This window comes from Erpetoichthys calabaricus, chromosome 7, assembly GCF_900747795.2.
Source record: "Erpetoichthys calabaricus chromosome 7, fErpCal1.3, whole genome shotgun sequence".
NCBI classification, from domain to species: Eukaryota; Metazoa; Chordata; class Cladistia; order Polypteriformes; family Polypteridae; genus Erpetoichthys; species Erpetoichthys calabaricus.
The window spans coordinates 102,299,148-102,314,000 of NC_041400.2; the positions used below are offsets into that span (position 1 = coordinate 102,299,148).

At 39.6% G+C, this 14,853-nt stretch overlaps 1 protein-coding gene across 1 annotated transcript in view; it reads left to right on the forward strand.

Annotated features, from left to right (window-relative positions):
- Positions 1-3,110: 3,110 nt before the first annotated feature.
- Positions 3,111-14,853, forward strand: part of aldh7a1 (aldehyde dehydrogenase 7 family, member A1) — a 74,247-nt gene continuing 62,504 nt past the window's right edge. Inside the window, exons 1-4 of the mRNA XM_028805235.2 lie at positions 3,111-3,372; positions 4,131-4,184; positions 5,043-5,108; positions 6,152-6,232. Coding sequence (XP_028661068.1) covers positions 3,178-3,372; positions 4,131-4,184; positions 5,043-5,108; positions 6,152-6,232 — 396 coding nt within the window. The 5' untranslated portion in view covers positions 3,111-3,177. The remainder of the gene's footprint in view (positions 3,373-4,130; positions 4,185-5,042; positions 5,109-6,151; positions 6,233-14,853) is intronic.

Below are 14,853 nucleotides of genomic sequence, written 5' to 3' on the forward strand. Positions count from 1 at the left end.
AATCTAGGTGAACAGAATGGACAAGTTTGTTGGGCTGAACAGCCTGTACTCATTACAATTTTTCTAATCTTCTATAGTTTTAATACAAATGCAGAAGCAGAAACAGTATAATATCGCAAGGTTCTTTGCTATGATATTTTATTCATACACTTATGACAATCTTTTATTTTACATTTTAAGGTAATGTAGGTTGTATCAATTTTGCTTCATATATAACCAAATGCACTGCTTTAAAAGACCCTTACATCTTACATGACACATGGTGTCCTTTCTTGTGTAAACAGAAAATGCTTGTGAAAGGCTTTTCTTTATTAATGTAAGATTAAGAAAGGTAACCAATAAACGGATTCCCAAAAAAAAATTCTGTCAATGTTTAAATTAAGTATTTTGGCTTTCATTACATGAAAGTCCATTCAGATAGAGTGAATTTTCATTAACCACAATCAAAACTTGAAACCCCTCTCTAACCCATTGTGGAGAACTATTTGATAATAAAAGCCAAATACAGTATAGATCCTTATATTAACTAAACACCAGAAGTTAGACAGAGAATTTAGGCAGGAGCCTAGAAGACTTATAAAGAATAACACGGATTAATTCTTGCTAAATTCTGAACAAAAAAATCTTTACTGGTCCAGACAAAGAAAATTTTATTTTTCTAGTTTTTGACAACATATCAACCTCCTATGGAGTTATGGAAAGATCATGACAATTCACCCAGTTAAGCAAAATAAATGGATGTGCTAACAGTGTAGTAAAGGAAATCAGAGTGAGTAAATTACAAAATTGTCTAATTCTATCTCATGTAACTCCACACGTTGGCAAAAAAAAAGATTATGAATAATTTTAAATCCAACACAGTCTGAAAACATATGATCTAATGAGGCCGATGCTGGATGGCATTTACAACTGGGTTCCAGAATCTGGCATATTTTGGATAGCTTTAATCTAGAAAGATCTTAAATATAAAATTGTATGATGGACAGAAGTGTGTTTTGCATAGGTTGATTAATAATGTATATTATGAACTGAATTCAACTCCTTGACTGAGATACTAAATGACATGTCAATTTTCCAAGTTAGTCTATCAATGAATACCATGTCATTTATTGAATACTTCCACATTTCCTTCACTACTTGCTAAAATATATTCCAAGTGTGGATAGTGACGGAGGATTAAAGAAATTAGGCATGTTCCTTTCAACAAATTTTTTGACTTGTAAAGATGTAAAAAAATTGTTGAAGGAACTCCATATTTAAGAGCTGATCAAAGGGGTGCAAACACATCACCATAAAGATACATTGAGATACATAATGAATTCATGAATGAAATATTATCTAAGTTAAGGAGCAATGGAATGTGAATTTTCTTGTTATGGAGCTGTACAGGACAGTGGCCATACTTTAAAATGTTTTAGGTTGGTTCCATAACTTGAGGGAGTGATGCTCAAATTGATTGCTAGTAAACGTACAATAATTATTGATGACTAATGCACAAAGTATGGTATATAAAGAGGAACTCAAGCATGAAATTCTGTCCAAGGCTGACCAAGGAAGTGCATTCCCAGAATCTTCTGCTACCCTTACATGGTCTCAAATTACAAACATATGTGACCTATAATTAAAGTTGGAAGTCAGGTAATGTCAGGCCAAGTCTTGTTTCTTGGTTTCAGTTATATATTCAATTATATTAATTAATACATGGGCAGAGTGGTAGCTCCGAGTTGGGTTCTGCGTCAGCAATTAGAAGGTTGCTGGTTTGAATCCCGTAAATGCCAGATTCCACTCCATTGAGCCCTTGAGCAAGGCCCTTAACCTGCAATTGTTCTGCCCTGGGTATGACATTAACCTGCATCCAGTCCTGCCAGCAGGTCCCTCAACTTGCAGGGAAAATTTGGGGGTTGGTGGCAGGGCTGGCACTCCAGTCACTTTAAGAAAAACCTCACATTGTTCCATTCCATTCGAACTAGTGTAATGCTGAGGTGTCACCCATTGCACAGCTGCACTCAGGTTTTACTTTGGGAACCTGAGTTGGTTTATTCTGTGGTGGGTGTAGCTAAGCACTGCATCAGTGCATGCACTCAACCTCTTCTTAATTAATAACACCATATTTTTCTAAGCCTGCTTACCCCTGAGCAGGGTCCCAGGGACTGCAGCCTATCCCAGCAAGCATAGTGCACAAGGCAGGAACAACCCCTCGCAGGAGAATACACACACACACACACACACACACACACACACACAGCACATATCCACTAGGGCCAATCTAGCATCACCAATCCACCTAACCTACTGTACATGTCTTGTCTTTGGACTGTGATGAAACCCATGCAAACACGGGGTGAACATGGAAACTCCATGCAGACAGGAGCCAGGTCTCCTCACGGAGTGGCCAAGCAGGCAATTTGTTTAGCATGTCACTTTTTTCTTTCGTTTGTAACATAAACTTTGGCTTTTCTACCAATAAGACCTGTAAAAAGCATAATTGTTGAAAAAGCAGTAGATTTATTTTTCAAATAAAAAGGTGTAAGCTTAAATACTACAAATGAGAATTCATTTTCTTTGCTTTCGAATTCCAATTGTATTCAGGGGTACGGTGAATATTGTAGCCATGCTAGATGCGAGAAGCTCGGAAGGTTCCATTGTTTTTAACCCGAGAACTATTTTGCTTTCATTATCTTTTATATATATACTGTGTACTTGAAATTGAATAATATAAAGTAACGTGTACACAAAAATCTAATTATCTGTATGTATATATACACATATATAGATACATTCAAGTTCGCCTGTTTAGCAATACATACACTTGAAATCTGAACGAGTTGGACGGAGTTTACTCGTGACATCATCTCTAAGCGACATATATTAATACTGCCGTCGTTTGCAAATAAACTTTGACTGATAATAAGATACTACTCTACCATCAAAATATACCACTAAACCAAACATTCTACGGTGGTCACATGTTACTTGACATGTGTGAAGTAGTTAAAACCATCAAACACAACCTGTCATCCTCTTACTGTCGCTCACCATCCCATCGTTAGCCATTTGCTACAAAAAGCCAGCTTGGTGGGCGGGGATTTTCACTCACCAATCAGCGTACTTCTCTTGGGGGAGGGTTGTACGCGTGGTCAAACACACAGTCGAGATTGACAGCTGCTGAGCTCCACAATGTATTGTGCACTTTTCTTAAACTCGTTTCGGCACTTTGTCCTGAAGAAAAAAGTATTTGCTTACAGTTTTAAACATAGTACTGCCATGTCCACTTTGCTGATTAACCAGCCAAAGTATTCCTGGCTAAAAGAACTCGGCCTAAAGGAAGAAAACGACGGCGTGTACAACGGCACCTGGTCTGGACGAGGCGAGGTATGCACTACAGCCAATGAGAGAGCCTGCTAAAAATACCTTTTGGAGTTAGAGGCCGAACGCATCTGGCTTAGAGTTGCGGGTCAAAAGCGTCACGTGGCTGTGTGGATTATAGTAAATATGCATGCTTTTGAAACATTTCACGATATGATAGTACATTTGTCAATGGTGCTTCCACGCAGCTCCTTAGACGTGAATTTCAGGCTAGGTTCGCGCACTGTCAGTGTGTAGTTTATATGTTTTAGCTCTGTGGACTTAACCCTGGGTGCCCGATTTAGCACCCATCTCATAGGTGAGTTGGTAGAAAAATTGGCACGTATGATGTGGATGTAAGTGAATGCATTAATGTTTCTGGTTAAAGACAGCCACACCGACTATGATCATTTCCAGCCTGCTGCCTAATGTAGCTAGGATGGGCATCCGCTTCACTTATTTTAAGTTATTTTGTTACATTTTATTATTAGTTACCGTTAAAAAAAGAACCATTAACTTTGTAACTCCATATCCTGCTCTTAAGATATATAACTGAATTTAAATATACAGTGCATGTCAGTTAAGTTTTTTTCCCCCCATTGATTACTGTTGAAGAAATAATAAATTGAAGTTTTGCGAAATCTAAGTACGAGTCCTATTTTAATTCATGGAGACTTGAGAAGGAGCGACTGGATGGATAAAGAGATTTCGTGTTTTCTATGTATTAAGTCTGCTGGGCTCAATATTAATCGTATCAACCTTTTTTTTTTTTTTTTTTCTTAAAGGTCATTACTACTTACTGTCCTGCAAACAATGAGCCTATCGCCAGAGTGCGCCAAGTAAGTATTCATGTCTATTTTCTTTGATAGTTTAATGTTAAATTTAATTGATGACGTTGTCAGTATCAATAATCTTTATCTGAATGCCCACCCAATCTGTAAGGTCTCTTCGACCATCACTTTAAAGAAGAAACCTTTTTTATCTTCACATTTATTGATGTGCACGGTTGTAGCTTTGTGTATTTTAGACCTACAATGCAATTGCCAATCAAAGCACACATCAGTGCATACTTGCCTTTATTGTGTGTCACATTACTGTTTTATATTTGCATACCCTGTTACCAATGTAGAATTGCAGATCAATGTGTTTTGTCTACAGTATGCAATATCTTAATACATAATTTGCCAGCCTCCTCACTCACTCACTCACTCACATCCGTCCGAAGCCGAATGTGCAGTCGCCTTCCGCGCAGCTGCCCGAAAAACCTTACAAGACCGACATCGCGGCAGGCTGTGGACTTACGGCCGCGAAAATTCAAAGAGAAAGGCGACTTCGATTAAAGCTCTAGAGGCCTGAAAGGCGATTTCGACTACAGCTCGAGGCCTAATTATGCATTTTGATTCAATTACGCATTCATTCAATACACTTGTATCAGGTTTCTGGTGCTTATACTTATTACTATTCCACTCGTGCCCGTTTCATCTTACGTTGTCGAAATGGGCTCTTTGTCTAGTATTAACAGAAACAGCATGGTTTTATGTGTTCCTTTCTGATGTGATATAGTATTCAGATGCAAAGACACTGTCATGTCATGTTAGAAATTTTAATTTAAAAAACATGCCCCAATCAAATTGTTACTGTATTTTGATCATTTAAATTTTCAAGTATCGAATTATTTTTTTGTTCAAATCATGTAGGGAAGTTTGCAAGACTATGAAGAAACTGTGCAAAAAGCGAAGGAAGCATGGAAGATCTGGGCAGATGTGAGTGTAAAGATATATAATAAATGCACTAGATAGATGTTGTCTACCACTCATTTTTAAGTATAAGCATGTTTAGTAATTACAAAGTGATTGTTCCTTTCCATATGTTCAGTAAAACTAATTTTTAATAACTTAATATTCCTTTTCTTCCCAAAAATGTAAATATGGACATTTTTTTAGTGGAAAAAATGGGTGCAACGCAAGAGTTTTAGGTTAGATTAGATAAACCTCATTAATCCCAAGGGGACATCTGAGTACATAGAGCAGCAGAAACATAAAAAAAAAGATACAGTCTTTAAGAACAAATAATCAATCAATAGACACATGGATAAATAAATAAGTTATACAGAAATATTGAGCAGAATTAGCAAAATGAATACAAATAAATTAAAGTATTTAGTTTAGGACATCAAGAGGAGGTTTTTGAATATGCCTGATAGCAGCGGCAAGAAATGACACCCAGAGGCATTTCTTAGCACACCTGCGAAGTAATGTACCTAAAAGTGCTCAAAGAGGGTGTCTCCTGGAGGTGATGGAGGGGATTTTACATGATGACATCTAAAATTGCTATCATCCTCTTTTCCTCAACAGCTTCCATTACGTCCAGGGTTAGCCCTGTGGTGGAGCAGGGTTTCCTGATAAGTTTGTTCAGACAGTTTGTGTCATTTGAACTCAGGATCCTTCCACAGGAGATAACACTTTAGAACAATACACTGGCTACTACAGACTGGTAAAACATTTCCAGCAGCTAGCAGCATACATCACAAGACCCGAGTCTCTCATGGAGCAATTTCTTATAAATACCCACACAAAATTTTACTTTAAAATAACAATTTTTAACTGAGTGTTGCTGCTGCTAATTTGGTATTTTGATGAAAGTGCAATTGTATGCACTTGAAGGTATGCACTTTGTATTTCTTACAATAGCATTGCCTGAAGTATAGGATCTGGTTTGATTACATTTGTTGAATAATGTGAATATGTTTTCATCCTCCTTATCTTGGCATTGTATGTTCATTTGGCTGTCTTTCAAATCATGTTAGATTCCAGCACCAAAACGAGGAGAAATTGTAAGACAAATTGGTGATGCCCTAAGAAAGAAATTAAAAGTCCTTGGGAGCCTGGTGAGTATGATCATTTTTATATCTACAGTGCATTTATACGAATGTGTAGACATAAAATGTCTTTTTCTTAACAATTTGCATTCTTAGTCATCATAAAGTGGCTTAAGATTGAAACAGCAACAGCACAATTTTTTAGCACATATTTGTACACAGAATGTAGCTCAAAGTTTTTTACACGATGAGAAAGAAACCGTTACAATAGACGAAAAACAGGTTAGGCAAAAATAATAACAAACAAGTAATAAAATAAATAAAGGCAGGTTACATAACATAGATAGATATATAATTAGTAGAAAAGTAGAGTCTAATATATAATGTTGTATTCTGAGTCTCTAAACATGAATACAGTGAAGGTCAGGTTCACATGGCTGGGAGGACAGAAAAAACAAACAAAAAAGCTCTGGTTAAGTTGGAGGAAAAAACAAAATCTACCGATGTTCCAAGACCAAAAGACTTCCTAGCCCCCACAGGGCTTTCTGCCCAACATAAATGTGCTTAAGGCATCCTCATTGTTTCTAGATTTGGTCCCAGAGGATTCGCTGCAGTAGGTCTTATGGTCAGTTGGGGCTCCTGCCTTTATTTAAGCATCACAGGTGGCTGTACAGTGCTTTGATCAGGTGCAAACTGGAAAAAAAAGTGGACAAAAGAAGAGATTAATAAAGATTGCAAATCCCTGAAAGATGATAATTCTGTGCATGTATTTTCTATTAAGAATACAACTAAATTGTAGCTACTAAAAAGCCAAATTACATTTAAAAGAAAAAAAGCAGACTAGACCAGTGCTCCGCAACCGGTGTGCCACGGCACACTGGTGTGCCTTGAGCCGATACAGGTGTGACGCGGTCAAATAAGACAATTTTCTAACTAAATAATATTTCAACGGTCCTCCTTAGAAACACAATAACGAGAATACGTGCAATGAAATATTCGCGTAAATGGCCTTTTAAAGGTTTAATAATTTTATGTGTCATTTCTCTGAAATAATAAATCCCATCGCCTGTCGCCTACGACGTAGGCCCTATGTAGTCGCCAGACAACTCCGTAGTATGCTTTGATAGCCAGAGCGCTCCGTGCCCTCACCTAGATTCAATTCAAGCCGACGTATTAGTCGTGCTACGTCGCATTCACTCGTCTTGCGACAGTAGTTATCATTCATTACTATTAGTTGTGTTGCTGAATTGTGTATGGTTAACGTTCTTCGTGTGATTCATATTTAGTTTTATACCCCTTTAAATATGGATAAATATTTACGTGGAAAAGATTCGTCTTCACGTACAGATGATGAAGAACCCAGCACAAGTGTTGCAAAAAAAACAAAGAAGATTGTGAAAAGGAAGTACAACGAAGACTACATTCGATATGGATTCTCGTGGTGTGGTGACGAAACGGCTCCAAAGCCACAATGCATCATTTGCGGCGATCAGCTATCAAACGGGGCAATGGCACACAGTAAACTAAATCGCCATCTAAATTCAAACCATCCCAATTACGCCAAAAAAAGACAAACAACTCTTGTGTTAATTAAAAATGATAAGCGGTCATGCTTAAAAGATCTTGACCAAGAACTTCGGGTTGCGCTGACAAATATTGAGCCGAATATAAAACTTTTGTGTTCATTGAAACAAGCGCAGGTATCACATTAATCAGTCATTATGTTATAATAATTATTAAGATTGCATAAAAGTAAATATAGTATAGTTTTTATGTATGTATACTTATAATAAATGTATACTTATAATAAAAAATGAAAATTTATTGTAAAATTTGTGTATTAAATTAATATCTATATATCAGTGGGGTAGCTGGAGATCATGTTGCCCGGGGCGGTGAAAAATTTGACGCCCCAAAGCTGAAAGAAATTTTTTTTTGCGCCTCCTCAAGGAACAAAAAAAAAGGAAACTGCAGTAGTTTGGACGCCCCTAAATAGCTGGCGCTCGGAGCGGACCGCCCAAACCCACCCCCCCAACCCCAGCTACGCAACAGCTAAATATTATAGGTTTTGACGTGCTGCGGAAATTCTAGGAAGAACTTTGGTGTGTCGTAGGTGAGAAAAGGTTGCGGAGCACTGGACTAGACCACACTAGTATTGTTTTTGTTATATATATTGAATACTTGTTAAAGTCAAAGTAATTGCATTATTAAGTATTCTGTCATGTGAGATTTCTTGCTGATATGTCTCATTAATGATGCTCCACTAATTCAGCCTCTGATCTAAACTGACTGATTTTCAGTATAAAAGAGTTGACCAGTGATCTGTAAATTGGCTGATTGCACTAAAAAAAAATTCAGCTTCTGCTTCTCTGCACTTTATGATGATTTAGTTTTTGTGCTTCTTAACACAAGCTATTACAGTAGTTGAGCAAGCTCAAGTTTTTTGAATGTCCTATAAAAAAAGAATAGTAAGGCAGACTTTAACAGAGAAAAAGATAAGCCTAGAATATTAGCCTTTACATTTAAGAAATTGGAGTAATAAAATAAGAAGAAGGAATTGGAGGAGTCATCCTGTGCAGTTAGACAGATGGCAAGAAAACCTACTTTAATGAATTCAGACCTTTTCATTTTGTATTTTAATCTTATCTGAGTCTGGATGGTATACAAGCTGGTGTTAAGTACAGTAGTTTACATTTTCAATTAGTTAAGGAAGAGATAAAGAATAATTTGAAATTGCTTCTTAGTAAACAATAGGCTTGTTAGCTTAACAAGAGCTAAAGAATAATTTGAAATTGTTTCCTAGTAAACAATAGGCTTGTTAGCTTAACAACAAACTTTGTCTGTTTTACTTGTAAACCTGCTAACCACGTTAGCCTTGTATCGTCTTGATAAACATCTTGTGAATGTTTGATTGATTGGCATCTTTTTAAAGGTCTGTACCAATGTTATTATAGTTAATGAAAACTAAAATCAAACTGAAACTATTGTTAAAAAAACATTTTCGTAAACTTAAATAAAATAATTAATAAAACTGAAATGAAAAACTAAAACAAAATGAAACTGTTAAAGTAGATGGAAAGACTAACTGAAATAAAATAATAATTTATTAAACATAATTTAAATTTTTGTTTTTGAATGAATATTCTTGTTGTTAGTTTTTAACCCTTATAACTTTTAACTCTAAAACTAAAAGTCATCCACCATGAACTGCCTGCACATATTCACAAAGCATTTGCAGTGACAGAGAAAGCTGAATACGCACGTAAAACCTGTGGAATAGAAAGCGATTTACGTGCCGCCTTTCTTTGCACTTGTTGTATATCAAGATGTAATTCAGACGCCTGAAATTTGAATGTGCTGGTCAACAAAAAGTTTACCGTATGGACAGAAAAACCACGAGTGAGTAATGTTTCAGTTTATTTCTTAGGTGCTTGCTTTTTGTTGACAACAATTCACCTTCCACTTCGTACACGAAGTATAGAGAAAGTATAGTAATCATGAAAAAAATTCGACATCGAGATTTTGATGAATATTGACGTTTTAGACCTCCCTGAGTCCGAAAATACCGTTTTTTGGTTTTTTTTTTAACTATGTATGTATATGTGTTTATAATAACTGTTCAATATATTATTTATTTGATTTGATTTGTTGTTGATGGCTTTTTAATGTACATAATATAATCATTGTCTTGCGGTTTACTCCTCAAATATCCATCCCCATATCTGAGTACACAAGAAAGTTGAGGGGAGACCACTCCCGATTTTTGAAAATAAAACGGCACTGATCGAGAGATTGACAAGGTCATCATACAACATCAGCATATTGTTGCTGACCAATCACTTTTACTTTAAAAACGTCGTTGAGCAAAGAAGCGATACAAACCTTGTAAAATTCCCAAGTTGGCAATGTACTACTGAACTACAGGTAGGTAGGCGAAGACAGTCTGCCAAGTGATGAAAAGCTAAACATACTAATTTGTATTTATGCTATATTTATGAATTTGTTTGTTAGTTACTATTCACTGCTCAAAATACCTGATATTGTGAAAATAATCCAGTAGCAGAATTATGTTTTAAAATATCTTTCCCTATTTTTTTCAACGTTTCTCCCTCTCTCAAAACAGAGAGTTGAAATATCATATTTTTTTGTTCTTAACACCAGCCATATCATACATATTGCATACCAGGAATTTTTCCTGCCTTGCATCCAAACCTGCTTGGGTAGGCTCCAGGTTTCCTGTGATCCTGCTCTGGATAAACAGGTTTAGATTATGTATATGTTGTTCTTAATCTCAGCTGCTGTCTCTGTCATTTGTGTCTATCCATACTCCTATTACCTGCTCTTGCTCAGCTCATTATGGGTTTACTGTTCTTATGCATGGGCTATTCAAATCTCACTGCCCCTAACCTTCATACTACATGCTTGTTTTTCTTTGTTTCCCTCAGTACAGCTAGGTGGGGACATGCACACTGATTCAAGTCTAAGACCCCTGTTCTTCTTAAGCCCCCGTGATTTTCATGGTCACACCTGTCAGAACACAGTAGATTCTGTTTTCTTATTTTTTTTTATCTTTTCAGCCTGCAGGTGCAATATTCTGTCTATAAATTGTTTGTGCCTGAGATGGAATCAGAGACCAATATGGCTGGTAGAAAATAACAAAGCCCAGTGTTTGAGATTTTTGAATGCAATATTGAAGGCATTCATTATAAGCACATTGTCGGTGTAGCAGGTGCTGTTGTGTGCTGTAGACATTTAGAGTAAACAACCCTCACACCTTAAAATTCACCTAAATTTCATTACAAATTGGCCCATTCTGGGCAATAAAAGGAAAAGAGAAAAAGTGCTAACAGACAGCGCAGATTTGTTCAGCACAAATGACATAGAAAATATTTTAAAAAATTATAAAATTGTGTAAAATCTATATATATAATTCACTAAGCCTCCGACAAGTAGCCACTCATGGAAAGCACGCTGGAAGGGGTGTGGATTCACTAAACCGCCGACAAGTAAGACGCCAATGGCGCACGCAGGAAGGAGCCACGCCCACCAACTCTTAGACCATTGGATACGATGAAAACTCGCAGAGCCACGCCCACCAACTCGGACACGACGCCTTGGAAAACATGCCGTCATTTCTGTTTGCCTGTGCCACAGTCCACTTGCAGCTCTGAGCCACGTTGACTTTTCATTAGTCAACCTCAGTGGAACCTTGGTTCACACAGAGGCAGTGCCAGAGAGAGACAGAGGCACACACACAGGCAGCGCGAGAGAGAGAGTCGCGCACACACACAGGCAGCGCGAGAGAGAGAGCCGCGCACACACACAGGCAGCGCCACAGAGAGACAGAGGCATACACACAGGCAGCGCGAGAGAGAGACAGAGGCACACACAGGCAGTGCCAGAGAGAGACAGAGGCACACACAGGCAGTGCCAGAGAGAGACAGAGGCACACACAGGCAGTGCCAGAGAGACACAGAGGCATACACACAGGCAGCGCGAGAGAGAGAGCCGTGCACACACACAGGCAGCGCCAGAGAGAGACAGAGGCACACACGGGCAGCCCGAGAGAGAGACAGAGGCACACACGGGCAGCCTGAGAGAGAGAGCCGCACACACACACAGGCTGTGCCAGAGAGACACAGAGGCATACACACAGGCAGTGCGAGAGAGAGAGCCGTGCACACACACAGGCAGTGCCAGAGAGAGACAGAGGCACACACGGGCAGCCCGAGAGAGAGACAGAGGCACACACGGGCAGCCTGAGAGAGAGAGCCGCACACACACACAGGCAGCGCCACAGAGAGACAGAGGCACACACACAGGCAGCGTGAGAGAGAGAGCCGCGCACACACACAGGCAGCGCCAGAGAGAGACAGAGGCCCACACACAGGCAGCGCAAGAGAGAGAGCCGCGCACACACACACAGGCAGTGCCAGAGAGAGACAGAGGCACACACAGGCAGTGCCAGAGAGAGACAGAGGCACACACAGGCAGTGCCAGAGAGAGACAGAGGCACACACAGGCAGTGCCAGAGAGAGACAGAGGCACACACAGGCAGTGCCAGAGAGAGACAGAGGCACACACAGGCAGCACCAGAGAGACACAGAGGCATACACACAGGCAGCGCGAGAGAGAGAGCCGTGCACACACACAGGCAGCGCCAGAGAGAGACAGAGGCACACACGGGCAGCCTGAGAAAGAGAGCCGCACACACACACAGGCAGCGCCACAGAGAGACAGAGGCACACACACAGGCAGCGTGAGAGAGAGAGCCGCGCAATCCTTTAAAACTGAGGTTAAAACACAATGAAGGAAGCAGTCTTTAAAAACCAATAAGCCCTGTGCCTCTTTTTCATTAGCGTCTCACCTGCTTCACTGATGCAGACCCTGCAACAGTCGAGACGCTCTCTCACCAGCTGACCTTCTCTGTGCCTGACTCCACTACTGTCAGTCGCCTGATTAAAAATGGCCTTTTGAAGGGGAGCTACGTACCCGCTATACCACAGGAACACATTGCCTTCGAGCCTGCTCTCGCTCACTCTAACGTACCGGCTTTCTCTCTCTCCTCACTCGCTCGCACACTGCACAGGGGAGAAATGCCCGCAGCACGACTCCACCCGGAAACCGTTTCAGCCACACTTCCACGCCCCTCGCTACACTGTGAGTGCGATGATTATTTATTTAAAAATGGCCTTTTGAAGGGGAGCTGTGGACCCGCTATACCACAGGGTCACCTGTGACATTGCCTTCACATTGTTTTGCTTTTATTTCTGATCCCGTCGAGCAGATCAGACACCCAGGCAAACAACACTGAATAATCAATAGCTGCAACCACTTTGCCCGCCCCAACTCCTCACCTGAGTCGGTTTCGTCTGTGTTCAGCAGTGTTTCCCAAACTCGGTCCTGGTGAACCCCTGTGGATACAGGGTTTTGTTCCAACCGGATTCCTAATCATTAATGCCGGTGAAACTCATCCGGGATAAGTCGGTTTTTCAAACGCAGCCGTGTAGCAGATTAGTCTAGCAGACTAGCTGGATGTAATAATCCGAAATGAATGCGCGCCCCTGCGCTGAGTGAAAAGCCAATGTATATTGAGTCTAAAAAACATGATCAGCAAGTCTTTGATAGGCTGCAACAAAATGATGAAAGAATGGCCACATTTTTTTCACACAAGCTGGGCGGGTGGGTGTTAGTTAGTTAATTAGTTACTTGAAGGATTTCAAGATTTAATATGCACAAGCGGTAACACTGTAAAAGCAGCCCAAACCAGAAAAGACGGCTGGCAAAAAGTGGCCGACAAATTAAACGCGTGTGCATTGTACTTACTGAAAGCAGCGTTACGGATTTTGCAAATGTTCATTTTTTTCCCTCTGCTTAAAAAACATTAAAAAAGCGGTGTGATTATGTGGCATATACTACGCCACGGGTTGGTATGCAGCGTGTAAAACAGTTTGTTTGTCGCTGATAATTTGCCTTTTACTTTAACACGAAGACCATTTCCTGTTAGATTTGTCTTTGCGATGACAATTAATAAGGCACAGGGCCAAACTTTCAAAAACATGGCTAGCGGGTCATACGCTCGCACTGATTACGTCCCTGCCCTTTGTACACACCCCCCAACGGTACTACCATGGTCGGGTGACTTGGTGGATTATATATAGAAAAGCACCCAAAACCACAAACAACAATGAAAAGTCTATGTGACTCACACGTGCATGTGGACTGTGCAAAGAGGAAAACGACTCAGGTGACGTGTTGGGGGTGGGCACATGAAATGTTACTTTTCTTGGTGATTTATTACATTACCAATTTTTCAAATGTTAATTTTCTCCCTGTGCTTAAAAATCATTAAAAAAGCGGCCTGATTATGCGGCGTATGGTACGCCGCGGGTTGGCTAGTTGTTCATATGTAGTACCTGGTTTTGATTGTGCTTGTTTTTAATCAGACAAAAACAAAACCAAATAGTAAAATGTGTTGTGTAGTGTAGTAAGCTTCCACTAACATTACACTCATATTATACCCAAACCTGTTAAGTGTACAGTTCTGTCTCATTGTGACACAAAAACTAAACTCCATAGTAGGTCTTTAACCATACCATAATTACTAAAACTGAAACTAATATACAGGTAAAATTCCATTACAATGAATATCTTTACAACAAAGTATTTTTATGGTCCCGACAGTTTCCCCATATGACACGAGTCTATAGAAATCTCGTTAGTACGAAGTACATTCAGCAGATACTTTCATTATAACGAAGTGCCCAAAGACCTTGAAATGCCTGAATGAATCATCCACGGAGCAGTTAGTTCTGTGGTCGCAGCTCAGTTGTGCACAATGATCCCAAGCAGAAACATTATAAAAAAAATTCTTTCTTTGAACTTTGCTCGTACTGTTTTTTTTGCTGTTTTTGTTTTTGATGGTTTTCAGTGATACCTTTATATGTTGTGGGGGCAACAGCAGGCTTACAGCTCTGCTACGTCTAATCTGCCAAAGCAAACTCGATGGGTGATGCAAGGAACATTGTAAATTCAGGGAGCAGGATTATTTGGCCACTAACCTGGCTGCAACCCTGCCTGACTGCTGTGTCTGTTTATAGGAGAGTGGCAGATCTCACTACAATAAATAACCGTGCTGTTCCTGTTTCAAGCTGAATAAAGCTGATTTTGCTAAAGTACTGAGACTCAGC